The following is a 15,596-nucleotide window of genomic DNA, read 5'->3' as shown; positions in this document are numbered from 1 at the left end:
TGTTGCATTTAGTAGTGCGTGTGTACGCACCTTCAGGGTTTTGTCATCTTCCTCTTGATCAACAGGGATATGTGAGGGTGCAGGCTGGTGTATGTGTGTCTTTTTTCAACCTAAATAGCTATGTTATAGATAGAAAGTGTTTATGGTGCTGAAATGTGTTACTATATGTCACTACATTGCCTCTTTAAAGGGAAGCTTAAAGAGACTCTGTAACTTTAGAAAGTGCCCCTGGGGGGTACTTACCTCGGGAGGGGGGAGCCTCTGGATCCTAACAAGGCTTCCCTGTCCTCATCCGTCCCATGGTGGTCTGGCTGTGCCCCTCGTAAGCTACAGCTGACAATTTGTCAGGTTGTGGCGCTGGCGCAGAAGCGTCTGCAATATTTACCTTCCAGGTTCCAGCGCAGGCGCTGTAGCGGCTCTCGGCTTGGGATCAGGCGGAAATAGCCAATCCCAGTCGGGTCCACTCTACTGCGCAGGCACAAGGCTCAGTAGAGTAGACCCAACTGGGATTGGCTATTTCCGCCAGATTCCGAGACGTGAGCCGCTACAGCGCCTGCGCTGAAACCTGGAAGGTAAATATTTACATGGCCGCTGTTCAGGGCAGCCAAGCAAGACCACCCAGGGGCAAACTCAGGATTTTGAAGGAGAGGATTCCTGAAAGGTCTCCATCAACCACACACAATACAGTATTAATATGGTAGGACATCATGCCAAGTACACGCAATTTCCCATCCAACTGACAGGATCTGACAATTATTTCCTAAATGTCCGATCTGATACCGATCGACAACTGGATTGATTAGGAGCAGTTTGGATACAGATAATGAGGACAGCCAACATTGCTAATGAAGGGGAAAGTGAAGCATTCTCCCAGCAGGAGGTGGGAGCTGGGCTGTGCTCATACCTGACTTAAGTTCCCCAGAGCTGCTCCATTCTGAGCTACAGGATGCTTGCAGATATTCTGTTGTCTCAACTTGTGCCTGTCCCCAGACACTGCACCGGCCCTGGTCTGAGGGGGGATTCTGGGCAGCTGTAATCCCCCCCTGCATTTGCCTATGCCACCGTGGGATGGAGTAAGATGCGGGAAGCCTCAATAGGATATTTTTACAGTTACAGATTCTCTTTAAAGGGAACCTGAAGCGAGGAAAATTATTTAAAATAAACACATGACGTATCTGCAAATGAATATTACATACTAACCTCACCGTCAGTTCCTCTCAGAGGCTCATCATTTTTTTCTTACAGTGATCCCTTCCAGTTCTGACAATAGTTTGTCAGAACTGAAATATACCAGTTACTGTCAGTTATATTTCAGCAGCTGTCAGTTACAACTGAATGTGCAAGTTAATGTCCATGTTTCCCTGTGGCTCAAGTGGACAATATTACAGTTTAACAGTGTGCTGACCAGGAAGCTGTTATGGGGTAATAGTCATTTTTAAAATGGAGGACAGAGAATTCCATTGATCACAGTGGACAAATGGGAGAGGCAGAAAGAGATTAAGTAGTAGACTACACAGGAGGATAGTATGACCTATGTATGGTTATTTTGACTTTTTATTTTCAGTTTAGGTTCTCTTTAGACATGTATGTACAACACCTAGCAAACAGAATGAATATGATGTGTTTCTGAAAGATATTCAGCTATGCAATCGGACTATATCCTCTTTCACTGATAAGGAAATACACCTTTCCTGGCAGAGAACTGAGCTTCTGAGAGTAGGGGATAGATAAATAGGTCAATAGTTCAGATATTTTAGCACTCAGAGACAAGAGACGGGCTGTTTCATTGCACTGAGACAAAACAATAAATCTACTTTTTTAAGTTTTTAAAATGTAGGAGGATGGATACATTTTTAGAAGCAGGAGGATGGATATAATTAGTTATCTTATCAGTTAATTTTCACTTACCAGTTAGTTTCACTTTAAAGGATAAAGCTAGCCATAGATGAGTTGATAATGGTCAGATCTAGCATGCAATCAATCACCACTATGGACTAGTTCACACTAAGGGCTTTGGTAGTGTTTCAGCAAAATGCTGTTTTTCACTGTACAGGAAAGTGATTTTAGAGTGATTGTGTTTTGTGACACTTTAACATTAAATGCAGTCGCTCCAAAATTGCTCCAAAAATGCAGCATGCACCATGTTTGAGATTTCAGCAAACCGCTAATCACTGGCGATCGCTACAGTGTGAACACTACCACTGACTTGCATTCAGTGGCATAACTAAGGATCTGTGGGCCCTGATGCAAGTTTCACATTGGGGCCCCCCAAGCACTCTATACATAACAATTGATACGGCACACCAAAACCTGCCAATGGCAACTACATAGAGGTGCAAGAAGGGGATGGGGGACAGTTTGTTAATAATTACTACTAAACAAAGCATCTATAGAAGTGATTATTATGAGCACAGGACCAATAGAGAACTAATACTGTAGTTGAGGGAAGGTCCCTCGGGGCCCCTCTGTCCCAAGGGCCCCGATACGGTCGCAACCTCTGCACCCCCTATTGCTACGCCCCTGCTTGCATTAGCAGCAGCACGTTGCTGATTGCCATCGATCAGCAAAGAGCTGCCAAAGTGCCCAGTGTCAACTAGCCCTAAGCCACCATTGAACCTCCCATCACCATTCATCAACCCACTCGCTGAAGATTACTGGGACAATAGATTGACAGCATTCAAATTGAAGCAATCGGGGAGAAAGATCAAACCATGTAAGGCAGCCTAAAAGTATTCAAATACATGGATACATATCCATTCCACAAGAAAAGTGCATTAAAATACTACATTACCCCGACCCCGAACCCCCTGAAAGCTGTAAATAGGGAACTCCAACATCACCTCTTATAAACAAAAAGAAGTCAGGAGGTAGATCAGCAGTAGGGTTTGTATCAGTTAGGTCAGTGTGAGGTTTCTAACTTCACAGACATGAATGCCATATCCTCTAGAGATGGCCCGAACGGTTCCCCCGCGAACTTCGGTGGTTGCGAGTAACGCAGGCCACGCAGGCAAGGACAGGATGCTCTAGTGATCTCATGGTGATGTCGGACATGCGGACATTCTTTAGTCCAACGTCTCGCCTTAGCCCTTCCGGATCTACCCTCCACCAACGCCTCGACTGGCAGGTAGCCGACTACCTGGCCTTAAGTGTGGATGTAGACACTGTGAGCAGCGATGAACCCTTGGACTACTGGGTGCGCAGGCTTGACCTGTGGCCAGAGTTGTCACAATTTGCCATCCAACTTCTGTCTTGCCCTGCCTCAAGCATCCTGTCAGAAAGGACCTTCAGCGCAGCTGGAGGCATTGTCACTGAGAAGAGAAGTTGCCTAGGTCACAAAAGTGTTCAGTACCTCACCTTTATCAAAATGAATGACGCATGGATCCCATAGGGCTAAGTCAGTCCCTGCACACAGCATCTCTGCCTGCACGCCCTGTGACTGACTTTTCCGCCACCACCAACAGGGTCCAGGACTCCAGGCGGATTCCTGAATTTTGAAGGCAGCTGTTAGCAGCGGCCGCTATAATAATTTTTCTGGTGCGTGTACATGCCTGCCTAATTTTTCTGGCTGCACTGCAGCTGCAACAACAAAACAAAAGTCATGTACATGTGTCAATTCCCCTTTGTGATCGTTACCTTGCCGCGGTGAAGGGGCTTGCGTATCACAACAATGAAACAATGACCGACGGCTATATGAGTGTCTCGGGGAGGGGGGGGGGGGGTGTTGGAGGGCACACCCAAGTTAATAAGGTTGTTGCTTCATTGTGGACAGACCAAATTTGATCAGCTGGACAGTCACGGTTCTGTCATTGAGCTACCTCAGCCCGGTGACCATATGGGCTGTAAAACTGCCATCACCTGCACTCTCGTCATGGTGCGCACCAGTCCAGCACGGCCGTCACTACACAAACAGCAGTGTGCGGTGCGTTACACAGTGAGTTTAGTCTGTCAGTGTGAAGCAGTACACTAATTACACTACCTGATTGATGTATACACATGCAAGATGTTTTAAAGCACTTTAAGCCTCCAATTTAGCATGCAATGTGATTTCAGCCCTTAAAACGCTGCTTTGCGTCAAATTCAGATTTTTCCCCGGGGCTTTTGGGTTGTATCCCACTCCTCCATGCAAAAACTCAGATGTTAGACCCCTTGAAACATCTTTTCCATCAGTTTTGTGGCCAGCATAAATGTTTCTAATTTTCAAAGTTTGCCTCCCCATTGAAGTCTATTGCGGTTCGCGAAAGTTCGCGCAAACCGAACTTTTTGCGGAGGTTCGCGAACCCAAAAATCAGAGGTTCGAGCCATCTCTAATATCCTCTACAATGTGGTAGTTATTCTTGCATATCTATTATTTCTTTTACAAAAACATTAAAATGGACCTGAACTCTTGCACAGGACAGAAGGAAGACATAGAGAAAGACATTGTATTTTTTTAGAGAGTTTAGCCTGCCTAATCCACATCCATCTGTGCCTAATCACTGCTGTCATTTGATCTCTCATCTGTGTCATCTGTGTCAGTTCGGGAATCTCCTCTGCCACAGCAGAGCAGCTAATTTGTAAACACAGGATGTTAACTATGTCTGCTTCCATGAAAGCAGGAAGTAGACACACTGCAGATTTATTGCAGGATTTCTATCAGCTGTAACAAAGAAATGTTTTTCTTTAAAGCTTATTGTGCTCTTGCATATCTTTTAGAGCAGAGAGGAAGTTCTGAGTTCAGGTCCGCTTTAAGAAAGGCCTATCCTGATTGCTGTAGATGAGTAACTTGTCCAACATGTCATTTTTAAAATTACAATCACCATTTGCTTTCTGGCGTAGGAATCCCTCCTGCTTCCCTTTCACTCTATTGGCTGCTCATCTGATCATGTGACTCTCCACAGAACTCCAGGTGACCGCAAGTTTTCCTTGCAGAAAAGTCTGGTGTCATGTTTGCTTTGCAAAAAGTAAGATCAGAAGAGCAATACTGTGTTTCCTTTTGAAAACTGTGACAGGTTGTTACTCATATTTGTGAATATACAGGTGCTGGCAACCCCCAGGCAAAGGAGAGAGAGAGAGAGAGAGAGAGAGAGAGAGAGAGAGAGAGAGTTTTGTTCTCATTTTCATAAAGAAAAGACATCAACACAGAAGAAAGTTTTACTCAGTTCCTACACATTTCTATTTATTATTTCTGATATATGTACATGTTTATAATAATCTAAGATAAACCATTTGCACTAATTAGACTTTAGCTATCAAAGTATTAGAACAAGGAAACCTATGTGTCGCCCACCGCAACCAATCAGCTTCTATCTTTTCATATAAGCTACCAAAGAAAAATGAGAGCAAGAAAATGATCAGCTGCTAACACATAACAAGGCAGGATTGGATTTACATCTCAGGAGGCCAGAGACACTACAAATATTTCTGCCCATCAAATCAATGAACACCAGTCCCCAAGACTCTCAACTGTAATGCACCATGCAGATTGGACAATTTTTTCCCCCTAACAGGCCTGGTGCACACCAAAAACGGCTAGCAGATCCGCAAAATGCTAGCAGATTTTGAAACGCTTTTTCTTATTTTTCTGTAGCGTTTCAGCTAGCATTTTGCGGTTTTGTGAAGCGTTTTTGGTGTAGTAGATTTCATGTATTGTTACAGTAAAGCTGTTATTGAACAGCTTCTGTAACAAAAACGCCTGGCAAACCGCTCTGAAGTGCCGTTTTTCAGAGCGGTTTGCGTTTTTCCTATACTTAACATTGAGGCAGAAACGCATCTGCAATCCAAAATCTGCAGCAGCCCGGGAGTATGCGTTTCTGCAAAACGCCTCCCGCTCTGGTGTGCACCAGCCCATTGAAATACATTACCCTAGCGGATCCGCACCCGCAAGCGGATCGCAAACCGCATCCGAACCGCTCTGGTGTGCACTAGGCCATAATGCATGTAACCTAACCTGTCCATCACTCCCTGGTCCCCACTGCTATGATACAGTCACATGGCAACACATGAGAAAGTAGAAAAGTACCCTGCCCTCTTATTGAAAGTGGAGGCCATGATTGTGGTTCAGGGTATGCTGCTTTTGAAAACAAATATGCAATGTGCCTCAGTGGCCTAGGGATCACCATAGCAGCCAAAGCAGCTGCTATGCGGCCTGTAGTCAGAGGGGGGGGGGGGGGGGGGGGGGGCGGGAGGAGGGCGATGATCTGGGCCGATAATAAGGGAGTATGCAGCAAGCCTCATAGAGTGGATCGGGAGTATCTATATTTGGGGGCTAATCTGGCTACGTATACTTAGGGGGCTAATCCGGCTATTTGTACTGAGTGGCTACCTATACTTGGGAGAGGGGAGAGGGCTAATCTGGCTACCTATATGTGGGGCTAATCTGGCTCCCTATACTGGGGAACAACCTAAACTGGGGGGGGGGCTACTTCAGGATACCTACACTGGGGGGCACATCTGACTACCCATAGTGGGGGTACATCTAGCTCCCTATAGTGGGAGGTTACCTGGGGCACAAAGGTTCCTTATTTTATTTTATTTTTTTGGATGGGGGGGTGCCCAATCAAAATTTTGCTATAGGGACCCATGATTTCTAGCTACCATATAATTATATACAATTTAGGATGCTGACATTTTTGGCCCTAGCAAACAATTACGGGACATTTTTAGCTGTGCAAATTCTCTGCAGGAGAAAGCACTCCTGATCGTCATCAGACAATCCAATCACTTTGTTTTGATCATACATTGATCAGGAGTAAATATTGGATTGTGTGTGTATGAGCATTTAGGCTTTAAGACAAATATTTTTATTTTTAAAGAAGTGCTATTCTGATTACATGTAGCCACTTCTTTGATCACTAAGGCTTAGTTCACATCTAAAATCGAAATCGCTGACACCAGCGGTTTTCGATATTTTGTGCAATTTTTTTTAGCACCTCCTGGCGCTTAGGTGCGCACTGCAATTTTTTATAAAGCGCTTTTCTAACCACTTTTGCTGAACAATTCTGTGAACTCTTTCACTCGGAAAGGATTAAATATAATGGGCTTGATTCACAAACGAGTGCCAACTGATAGCACGTCCGTTTTCACGTGAATTTTCGCGTTGCACGATCGTGAATTTTCGCGTTAAATGACAAAGGTTTTCATGCGCAAATGTGAATTTTGCGATCGCGCACAACGCGAACATTTGCGCGAAAACGGCTGTGAATTAAGCCGAATGTATTTATTCATAAAAGCACTGGGGAAATTGCTATACAAAGCGTTTGTTCAAGCGCTTTGCAATTTCCTTATACCTTCCATTCAGGCAAATCGCCCCAAAAATGGTACAGGCAGCGCTTTGGTGAGCGGATCGGAATCGAACCGCTCAGATGTGAACTCTCTCATAGGGAATCATTGCACAAGCACTTTTAGGGCGATTTTGCAAATCGACAGTGCTTAAAAAAAGGCAAAAACGCCCTAGGTGTGACCAAGCCCTCAAGGCATGTACACACAGCAGATTCAGTTTAGCTGAGGCGGCCGATAACGTCCATCTCTGCTGATAGTCTGGTGTGTGCACAGCAGCCCTGACCACCGCTGGGCCAGCGAACCACCAGGCAGGTTAATTTGGCAGAGCGATGGACAATAACTTTGTTCTTCCAGCTCACCCCCGAGCCCTGTCAGCCCTCAGATCCCCTTTGGATGACATCCATCTAGTGTGTGTACGGGCCGTAATAGATCATGCCTTTATGATCACCATATTTATAAAGGGGAAATCTGATTATTTATATTTTTCCACTGAAGATCAAGGCTGGATTTATACTTTTTTTAGGCCAAGTATGTTGGGGCTCCCCTTCCAAGTGCAGTAGCTTCCCTCCCTTCCTACGTACAGTGCCCTCTTTCCTGTGTAACATTCATGTACTACAGCCACTTTCTTTCATGTACAGTTCCCTTGGGCATCAGATTCCCTTTTACATGTGTTTCTCCCTATTTGCAGATTCCTCTTTCATTTGTAGCAACCCCTATTTCATGTCCAGGTGCCCCCTTGGGTTGCAGCCACCCAAGGCCCGGGCTTTGATGTCCTTTTCAGAAATCCAGCCCTGTTGAAGATCAGTACTTTGTGGGGATCCACTGGCAGCAGTGGCAATCGGTTTGAAGTTGTGAGTCACATACTGTAAAAAGAACAACCGGTTAAGCTGTAATCACCACTCTTATGAAGAGGATTTGGAAAGCGCAATATTCTCAGCACTTTTCTGCCAATCAGGATGACCGCCACATTTACAGTGTAACTAGGCCCAAAAGTCTCTCATGGATGAAATGAGCTACTAGCAACAAACCAGCTCCTGTCAGTTACTAACCTAAACTGCAATAATGGATTTGAACTGATTGCTGTGGGCAACACGGAACTACTTTGCTTTATTAAAGGTACCTGCGGACATTAGATGGAAGTCAGACAAGTAGGTGTGATCTTTCTGCTGAGAAAAGATCCTTCTTAAAAAGAAACCGTAACCAATAATTGCACTTCATCCCCATCAGTAGCTGATACCCCCTTTCCCATGAGAAATCTATTCCTTTTCTCAAACGGATCATCAGGGGGCTCTGTATGGCTGATTTTCTGGTGAAACCCCTTCCACAGTGTGATGTCAGCACCTCACAGCTCTGAGGTACTGACATCACACTGTGGGAGCCTTGTTGCATTGTGGGAAATAGCAGCTGTTTCCAACTGCCAAAAAGCAAGCTGCATCTCCTTCCAGTGACATCACCTGCCAGCAGTAAAAATGTCACCATTTGATAAATGTTCGAATGGAAATCAGGGAGAATAAAGATTTTACAATGAGCAAACAGTAACTACATAATTTATACATAATTATTGTAAAAATTAAGCACTTTTTATTACATTATTTTCACTGGAGTTCCTCTTTAAGTTATGTACACACTGCAGTATTGTTTCTGTGAAATGACTGTATATCTGCAGATCATTTCAAGAAGCAGTTGTTGAAGAATCTCTGTAAGGAGGGGGCCAAGCAGTGTGCTCTGTTGTACAGAGAGGGTAAAGTTGCAATTGGTACTGCACAGTATGGGGGACAGTAAGCCAAGCAGTCAGATTGCTACAGTGGAGGCAATTTAAATGTTTTTTGTTTATGTTTTGGCTAAGAATAATCTAAAGTGTGAATGTAGTTCTAGGTAGATTAGGCAAATTATCAATATCTTCTGATACTGACCATCTACCTGGTCTACTAACTCACACCACTGTATATTAGATGATATTTCAGCACAAATGTTGGATCATATAATTTACACTGCTGCAGCCTGATGCTGTGCAAAGCTATGCAGCTGTTGTCTACATACCACTCCCACAGCCAACTATCCCCACCCCACCCCCACCCATTTTAATTAAATATATTATTTTAATATTTGGGGATTTTTCCGTTTTATTCAATTCTGTGTATATATGAAAAATGATATGGTGTATGCATACACTTAAAAAGGGCACCGTAGTAAATTGGGCGCTAGAGAAAGTCGCTAGTGGCAGAACTGTAAAATTACAGATATCCCACTGTTGTCAGTACCTAATATCGATAGTAAACTATCACCCATTTTTACCAATATTTTACTTACACCTTAGCTAACCCTGTTCTCACGTGAGCCCTACCTCTACAGATGCCTAACCCTAACTGCCTTCCTCTACCGATGCCTAATCCTAACTACCTCCCTCTACTGGTGCCTATCTGAGTTTTGAACGATTTTCCGATCAATCTTCAATAGATGTGAATGGAAAATCGATCATGTCTACCTAGCATAACCCTAACTGCCTCCCTAGCTGCAAAATTGACCTATATATGTACGCCTAACCCGAACCTATTCTCACACAAGCTGTCCCACTACTGATGCCTAACCCTAACTGAACCCTCTGCCTCACGAAGTCACGCCTAGTTCACTGTTAAATTTATCGGGAGTCATCAGTGCCCAAATTACTGCCATGGCATCGGCATAATCGCAATTCACATTGCAGTCTACTTACTAAAATACTATATGCCTACATTTATATAGATAATGTATTTTCATAAACAAGCATTCTTGCAGTGGCCAAATGTGTATTTTCATAGCAATGAAGGAGAGATGGGAAGACACAAGTGATGTTCCTCACACCAACTGATCTTGGTAGTAAATAATAGGAATTAGCAGGTATAATCCAACCAATCAGTGGCTCTAACAACCAGGGTCAGCCAATGAACTTGAGGGGATCAGTGTACAGATATTTGTATGTAAAAAATTAGGTTGGGTGGTGATCATCTAATGTTTTCAGGTACCTTTAGTAAGATTATTTTGGTATCCCCTGAAATCAAAAATATTCAATTTTCTTTTTCAACTCAAATTTATAGATAATTTGGTAGCTGTCATCCCAAGCATAAAGCATTTGGTCTCTTGGATTGTAATGCACAGAAGAATGGCTGCTGTATCGCCTTGGGAAGTACAGAGTTGGTGTTTCATGGCCATCAATGACCCCAGAGGTGTCAAACATACAGTCGATGTGGGATCTACCACCACTGGGGCTGTTGTACATCACGTATAGTGTTCCACATATGACAAAGGCAGATTCTGCGTTGTCACTGCTACAGGATGTATTCCAAACATTACTGACTGCCATATCAGCCTGATCTATTTTTGAGAGCACAATGTTGCCAGCACCACTAGATTCAGTGTGAATCGCCCAGAGACCTTGCTCATCGATGGCAAGATCAATTTTTGTATATGGGGAAAGCTGGTAGGGAGGACTGTGCCCGGCTCCCTTTAAATACATGGACCTCGTCATGTTCTTGCGGATGTTGTATCTAACTATTTCATTCGTGGTACCATTCCTGTGGAAGAAGATTTCATTCTTGTAGACCTGGAGGCCGGTCCCCTGCCAGGAGTAAGGCAAAGTTATAGACTCAGCTCTCTGCAGATAATCCCGGCTGGTGAATTCCTCCATGTTGGCGAATTCTAGAAGCACGTTGTTGCTGGAATGAGGACAGAAGTAGATGTTGTCTGAACTGTCGCCAACATTCTTCATCCAAGCTCCAATAACACCGCTGGATTTCTTCACCGTTTTCAGAGACTTAATTTGGGCGAGCATTAAAGTACAACCTAAAAACAAGAGCAACAATAGGTTAACAATCACATAATTATTGCAAATACCTTCTGTTTTAAGAATGCAAACTATACTTAACGTTGCTTTTTAGTAGGAGGGCTTTTCGGTCTTTTTTTAGCCCTTACACTTTCCTAGTGGTTCTTGGTCACCATGAGCTATCTGAGTATTTTGTAGCATTTTATTGATGATTATGTAGCAGTAGCACTTCTAGATGAAAATCATTAGAAACAGATGTATCAGTAATTGATCCATAGAAAGATATCTAAAGATGTTTAAGATGCACATACAGCTCAGCTCTGAGACAATCCTGTCTTATCTATGCCTCACCCCTGCGCCTACATTTCCAATAATTATGAAAAAATTAAGAAGGAAAACTTGCTCCTCTGTGCAGCCAATTATTTATGCCACAAAGGAGGAGTTGTTAAACAGTCTACACTCCAGAAATTTGTTGCCAGGGTTTAATAGCACAAAATGATGTGCTGATCTATGTTTATAAGAATTTTGTAAAGAAAGAGGACTTTCCCTTTATGTTTTCTGGAAGGTATAAAGACAACCCGAGGGGAACCTAAAGAAAGAAAAATATACTTACCTTAGAAGAGGGAAGGCTCTGGATCCTCCAGAGGCCTCCCTTGACCTCCTGGAGACCACTGACGCTTCCTGGGACCCTTGTGAAGATTGCATTTGCATTCCTCTTTGTACACAAGTGTGGCCACGCTGCACCCATGCATGAGCATGGGTGTGCCGGCATAGTAGCACAGAGCTATTCGTGGATGAGTGACTCCGACTTACTGCGCAGACTCAGGCAGGTCTTGACGAATATGTTTTGGGTGTGCGTTCACCGCGACAGTGGAGGCCAGGAGGACATGAGAAGCCTCTGAAAGATTCAAAGGCTTCCCTCTTCTTCAGTGAGTATCCATTTTTTTTATTTCACCTAGTCTTTATTTTCACCTAGTCCTAGTACACTTTAACCTACATGGCGGTAATCCCAAACTAAGCTCAGGCTAGCCGCCGGGAGCTCTATGTAGCAGTATAGCATGCAGAGGCATACCTAGAAAGCCCTGGGCCCCCCTGCAAAAAAAAATTCCGGGCCCCCCCCTCACCTCCGGCACTCCTCTCAGCGCTTCCCTCCTGCAAGCAATCATTGGTGGTGCTCGTGGCAGCGGCGGCAGGCAAGCTGAGCACATACCTCCTTCTGGCCGGAGGTCTCCGATCACTAAGTGCTTCATAGAACTTCCTGTTTACACAGGAAGTTCCATAAAGCACTTAGTGATCGGAGACCGACCAGAAGGCGGTATGTGCTCAGCTTGCCTGCCGCCGCGGCTGCCACGAGCACCACCAATGATTGCTTGCAGGAGGGGAGCGCTGAGAGGAGAGCCTGAGGTGAGGGACGGGGGGAGATTTCCCCCCTCCCCACCGATCTGCGGCCACAGCTCTCCTCTTATGCTGCGACCCCTCCTGCCCCCAAAAAGTCCCTGAGCAGGAGCTGCTTCAGAGATTCTAGCGGCATGATTTTTTCCTGATTTTAGGGTTTAAAAATAATCATACTGCCGGGGAGGAGGGGGGGGGGGACGAGTTCTGCGCCTGCTCAATACTACTGGGCAGGCGCAGAACGCTCCCAGCTGTGGGAGTGACACGGGGAGCGCGCACGGCCACACTGCACCTGTGCCAAGCCCCAACTTGCCGATTTACCGGGCCGGATTGCGGAGGCTGCAGGCAGTGAAGAAACGCAACGAGGGAGCGATCAGGCAGAAAGGGGGCTGGAGGAGTCCCCAGGTATGTATAAACCTTTGTTACCTTCATTTCAGGTACACTTTGAGTAACTTGATCAAATTCCAAGCTCCTGTTCTCATAGGTGATGACTTTTCCTGTGTGTACGGAACTCATGGAAATGTTTTCCAGTTTGATCATGTGATAGATTTGTAAGTGGCTGATTTGCTAGTTACAATCATATGATAAGACAGAAAGTGATCATAGCAAATTAGAGTTTTGCAAATGCTCCAGCTGATGAAGTTGATTACATGCGTCTTTATGAGTTCTCATACACAGGAGCATTACTATTCCTAGTTATAGACCAAACTCAGCTTCTACTCACTTGTGCTGATTTTTAGCTGCATTTTTATCTTCTCATCTTTGCGTTCCTGAAGCTGCTTCTCCACCAGGTGGTCATCGACTTCCACTTGTGTGTTAGAGGAACTTGTACTCTCTAGGTAGTCAATGTCCCACTCGGCTCTCTCTAATCTGGCCCACATATTGTCCATCTCATTCCTCACTTCCAGCTTGTAGCTGCCAAGATTGTCCAGGCTCTGCACCAGCTTACGTGCCAGCACTGTAAATTCATGGAGGTATCTCTGTATATCTTGTTCACATTTGAAGACTCTGTCCTATGGAGGAGAAAAGACATTGCTCTGTTGATTGATTGGTTAGTTGATTACTGATTCACATCCTCCAACATGACACACACGAGTATGGTCAAAATATTCTGCTTCTGCCTGCTCACTTCCTGACCTTTCCTGATTTAATCATGTGAGGTTATAATATCAAACCCTCTAAAGAAGGTTCACTTTCTCTAAACCAAGATGGATTTAATTAGAGCAGATTTGTGAATGTCAGGAGTGTTATGTATTTGCTAGTGGAGGTTATGTTGCATACACTGACAACGGACATCTGAAAATTTGGGCACCTTTGAAGCCACTAGTATAATATTGTCAATATTATGCTCCTTTTAACGCAAAAATATTTTGATAAAGAAGACGCCACCTAACAATATTTGACCGACTATTTGTGCGATGAAGAAGGGACCTATGTGTATCGAAACGTTGGCTTTATGTCTGCAGCAATAAACAATTCGGATTAAGGATGGGCCAGCCTTGTTGTATATTTTATGGAACAGCACCAGATTGTGAAGAAGTCTTAAGCCCCATCTACACGTTACAATTTTCCATCAGATAGACGGATCTATTAGATAGATCTAATAAGGAATTGCTTTGCTTGTAGACGTCCAAATTGTTTCAGATCAATATTGCGGTAGATTTTGCTTTGATAAGTACCTAAAATCTACTGCAAAATCTAACACAATCCAATTGGACCGTTTGGAAATCATCTGATAGATCCGTCTAATAGATCCAATCTGATGGAAAATTGTACCGTGTAGATGAGGCTTTAAGATGACAATTAACAATACAATTCCATTCCATTAATGCGATTGAATTCAGGGCTGCATTTCCTCTTGCAACATGCTTCCACACATGAGTTTTTCCATGGATATTTTGCATGCCCTCATGTGCTTTTGTGGACAGGACAGTGGGCAGGAGTGGGTTTTCAACAACAGGACAGTGTAATCAATAGAGGAATTGCATGCACATGGTATATAGAGGAAACTGTTTTTTGCAGCTTTATTCTTCATAAAAACGCATTGGATCGAACAAGATATTTTTGTGTTTTTGTGTGCAGAAAACACAAACTGCATCTAGTGGAAACAAGGCCTTAGGGCTGGAACCCACAGGAGCGCTTTTGGCAGCGTTTTGGCAGCACTGCGATACGCTAGCAGTTTGCTAAAACGCTGGGCTAATGTTAATGGATGGGGCAACTTCCACAGGAGCATTTGCGTTTCCCAGAAACGCAAACGCAGGACCTGCAGCATTTTGGGAGCGTTAGCGCTTCAATGTAAAGTATTGAAACGCTAGCAGAAACGCTCAGCAAAACCTAAACTGAGCGGTTTTGTTAGCGTTTTGCGGTTCAGCACACTGTAACAAAATGAAAAATAATTCACAGGACCAATCAGGATAAAAACGCAAAACGCTACGCACCCGCTGGGCAAAAAAATACAATGTTGCAAAACACAACCAAAAACCCCATGAATCCGCTTGCAAACCGCTCAGACAAAACGCTAGCGGTTGCGTTTTGCGTTTGCTGATTTCAGTGGGTTCCAGGCCTCAAAGAGGAACTCCAGTGAAAATAAAGCAATGAAAAAGGTGCTTAATTTATACAATAATTATTTATAAATGACTTAGTCAGCATTTGCCCATTGTAAAATCTTTCCTCTCCCTGATTTATATTCTGAAATGTATCACATGGTGATAACTTTACTGCTGGCAGGCGATGTCAATGGAAGGAGATGATGCATTTTGGAAGTTGCAAACAGCCGCTATTTCCCACAATGCAACAAGGCTGGCACAGTGTGATGTCAGCACCCTGGTGATGATATCACACTGTGTGTGTGTGTGTGTGTGTGTGGGGGGGGGGTTCACTGCAATATCAGCCATGCAGAGCCCCCCCATTTGAGAAAAGGAAAAGATTTCTCATGGGAAAGGGGGTATCAGCAACTGATTGGGTTGAAGTTCAATTCTTGGTTACGGTTTCTCCTGAAACATAAAAGTCTGTTTACATTTGTGCCCATCCATGCATTTCCGAATTACACAGCGGCACTTGTTACAATGCGAGTATGCATGGGATTCCCTCTGGCCGTGCCAAGGACAGCTATGGGGAATTGCATGCATGATGCAAGAAAATGCACCAT

The 15,596-nt window shown here is 44.2% G+C and overlaps 1 protein-coding gene across 1 annotated transcript in view; it reads right to left on the bottom strand.

Annotated features, from left to right (window-relative positions):
- Positions 1-9,370: 9,370 nt before the first annotated feature.
- Positions 9,371-15,596, bottom strand: part of LOC137537734 (olfactomedin-like protein 3A) — a 38,347-nt gene continuing 32,121 nt past the window's right edge. The window contains exons 2-3 of the mRNA XM_068259673.1: positions 13,173-13,461; positions 9,371-11,076 (exon numbers count right to left, since the gene is read on the bottom strand). Of these exons, the coding sequence (XP_068115774.1) occupies positions 10,292-11,076; positions 13,173-13,461 (1,074 nt within the window). The 3' untranslated portion in view covers positions 9,371-10,291. The remainder of the gene's footprint in view (positions 11,077-13,172; positions 13,462-15,596) is intronic.

Source organism: Hyperolius riggenbachi, chromosome 11, assembly GCF_040937935.1.
Source record: "Hyperolius riggenbachi isolate aHypRig1 chromosome 11, aHypRig1.pri, whole genome shotgun sequence".
Lineage (NCBI taxonomy): Eukaryota > Metazoa > Chordata > Amphibia > Anura > Hyperoliidae > Hyperolius > Hyperolius riggenbachi.
The sequence above is the reverse complement of the archived record's forward strand: the minus strand, read 5'-3'. Positions and strand labels throughout refer to the sequence as shown.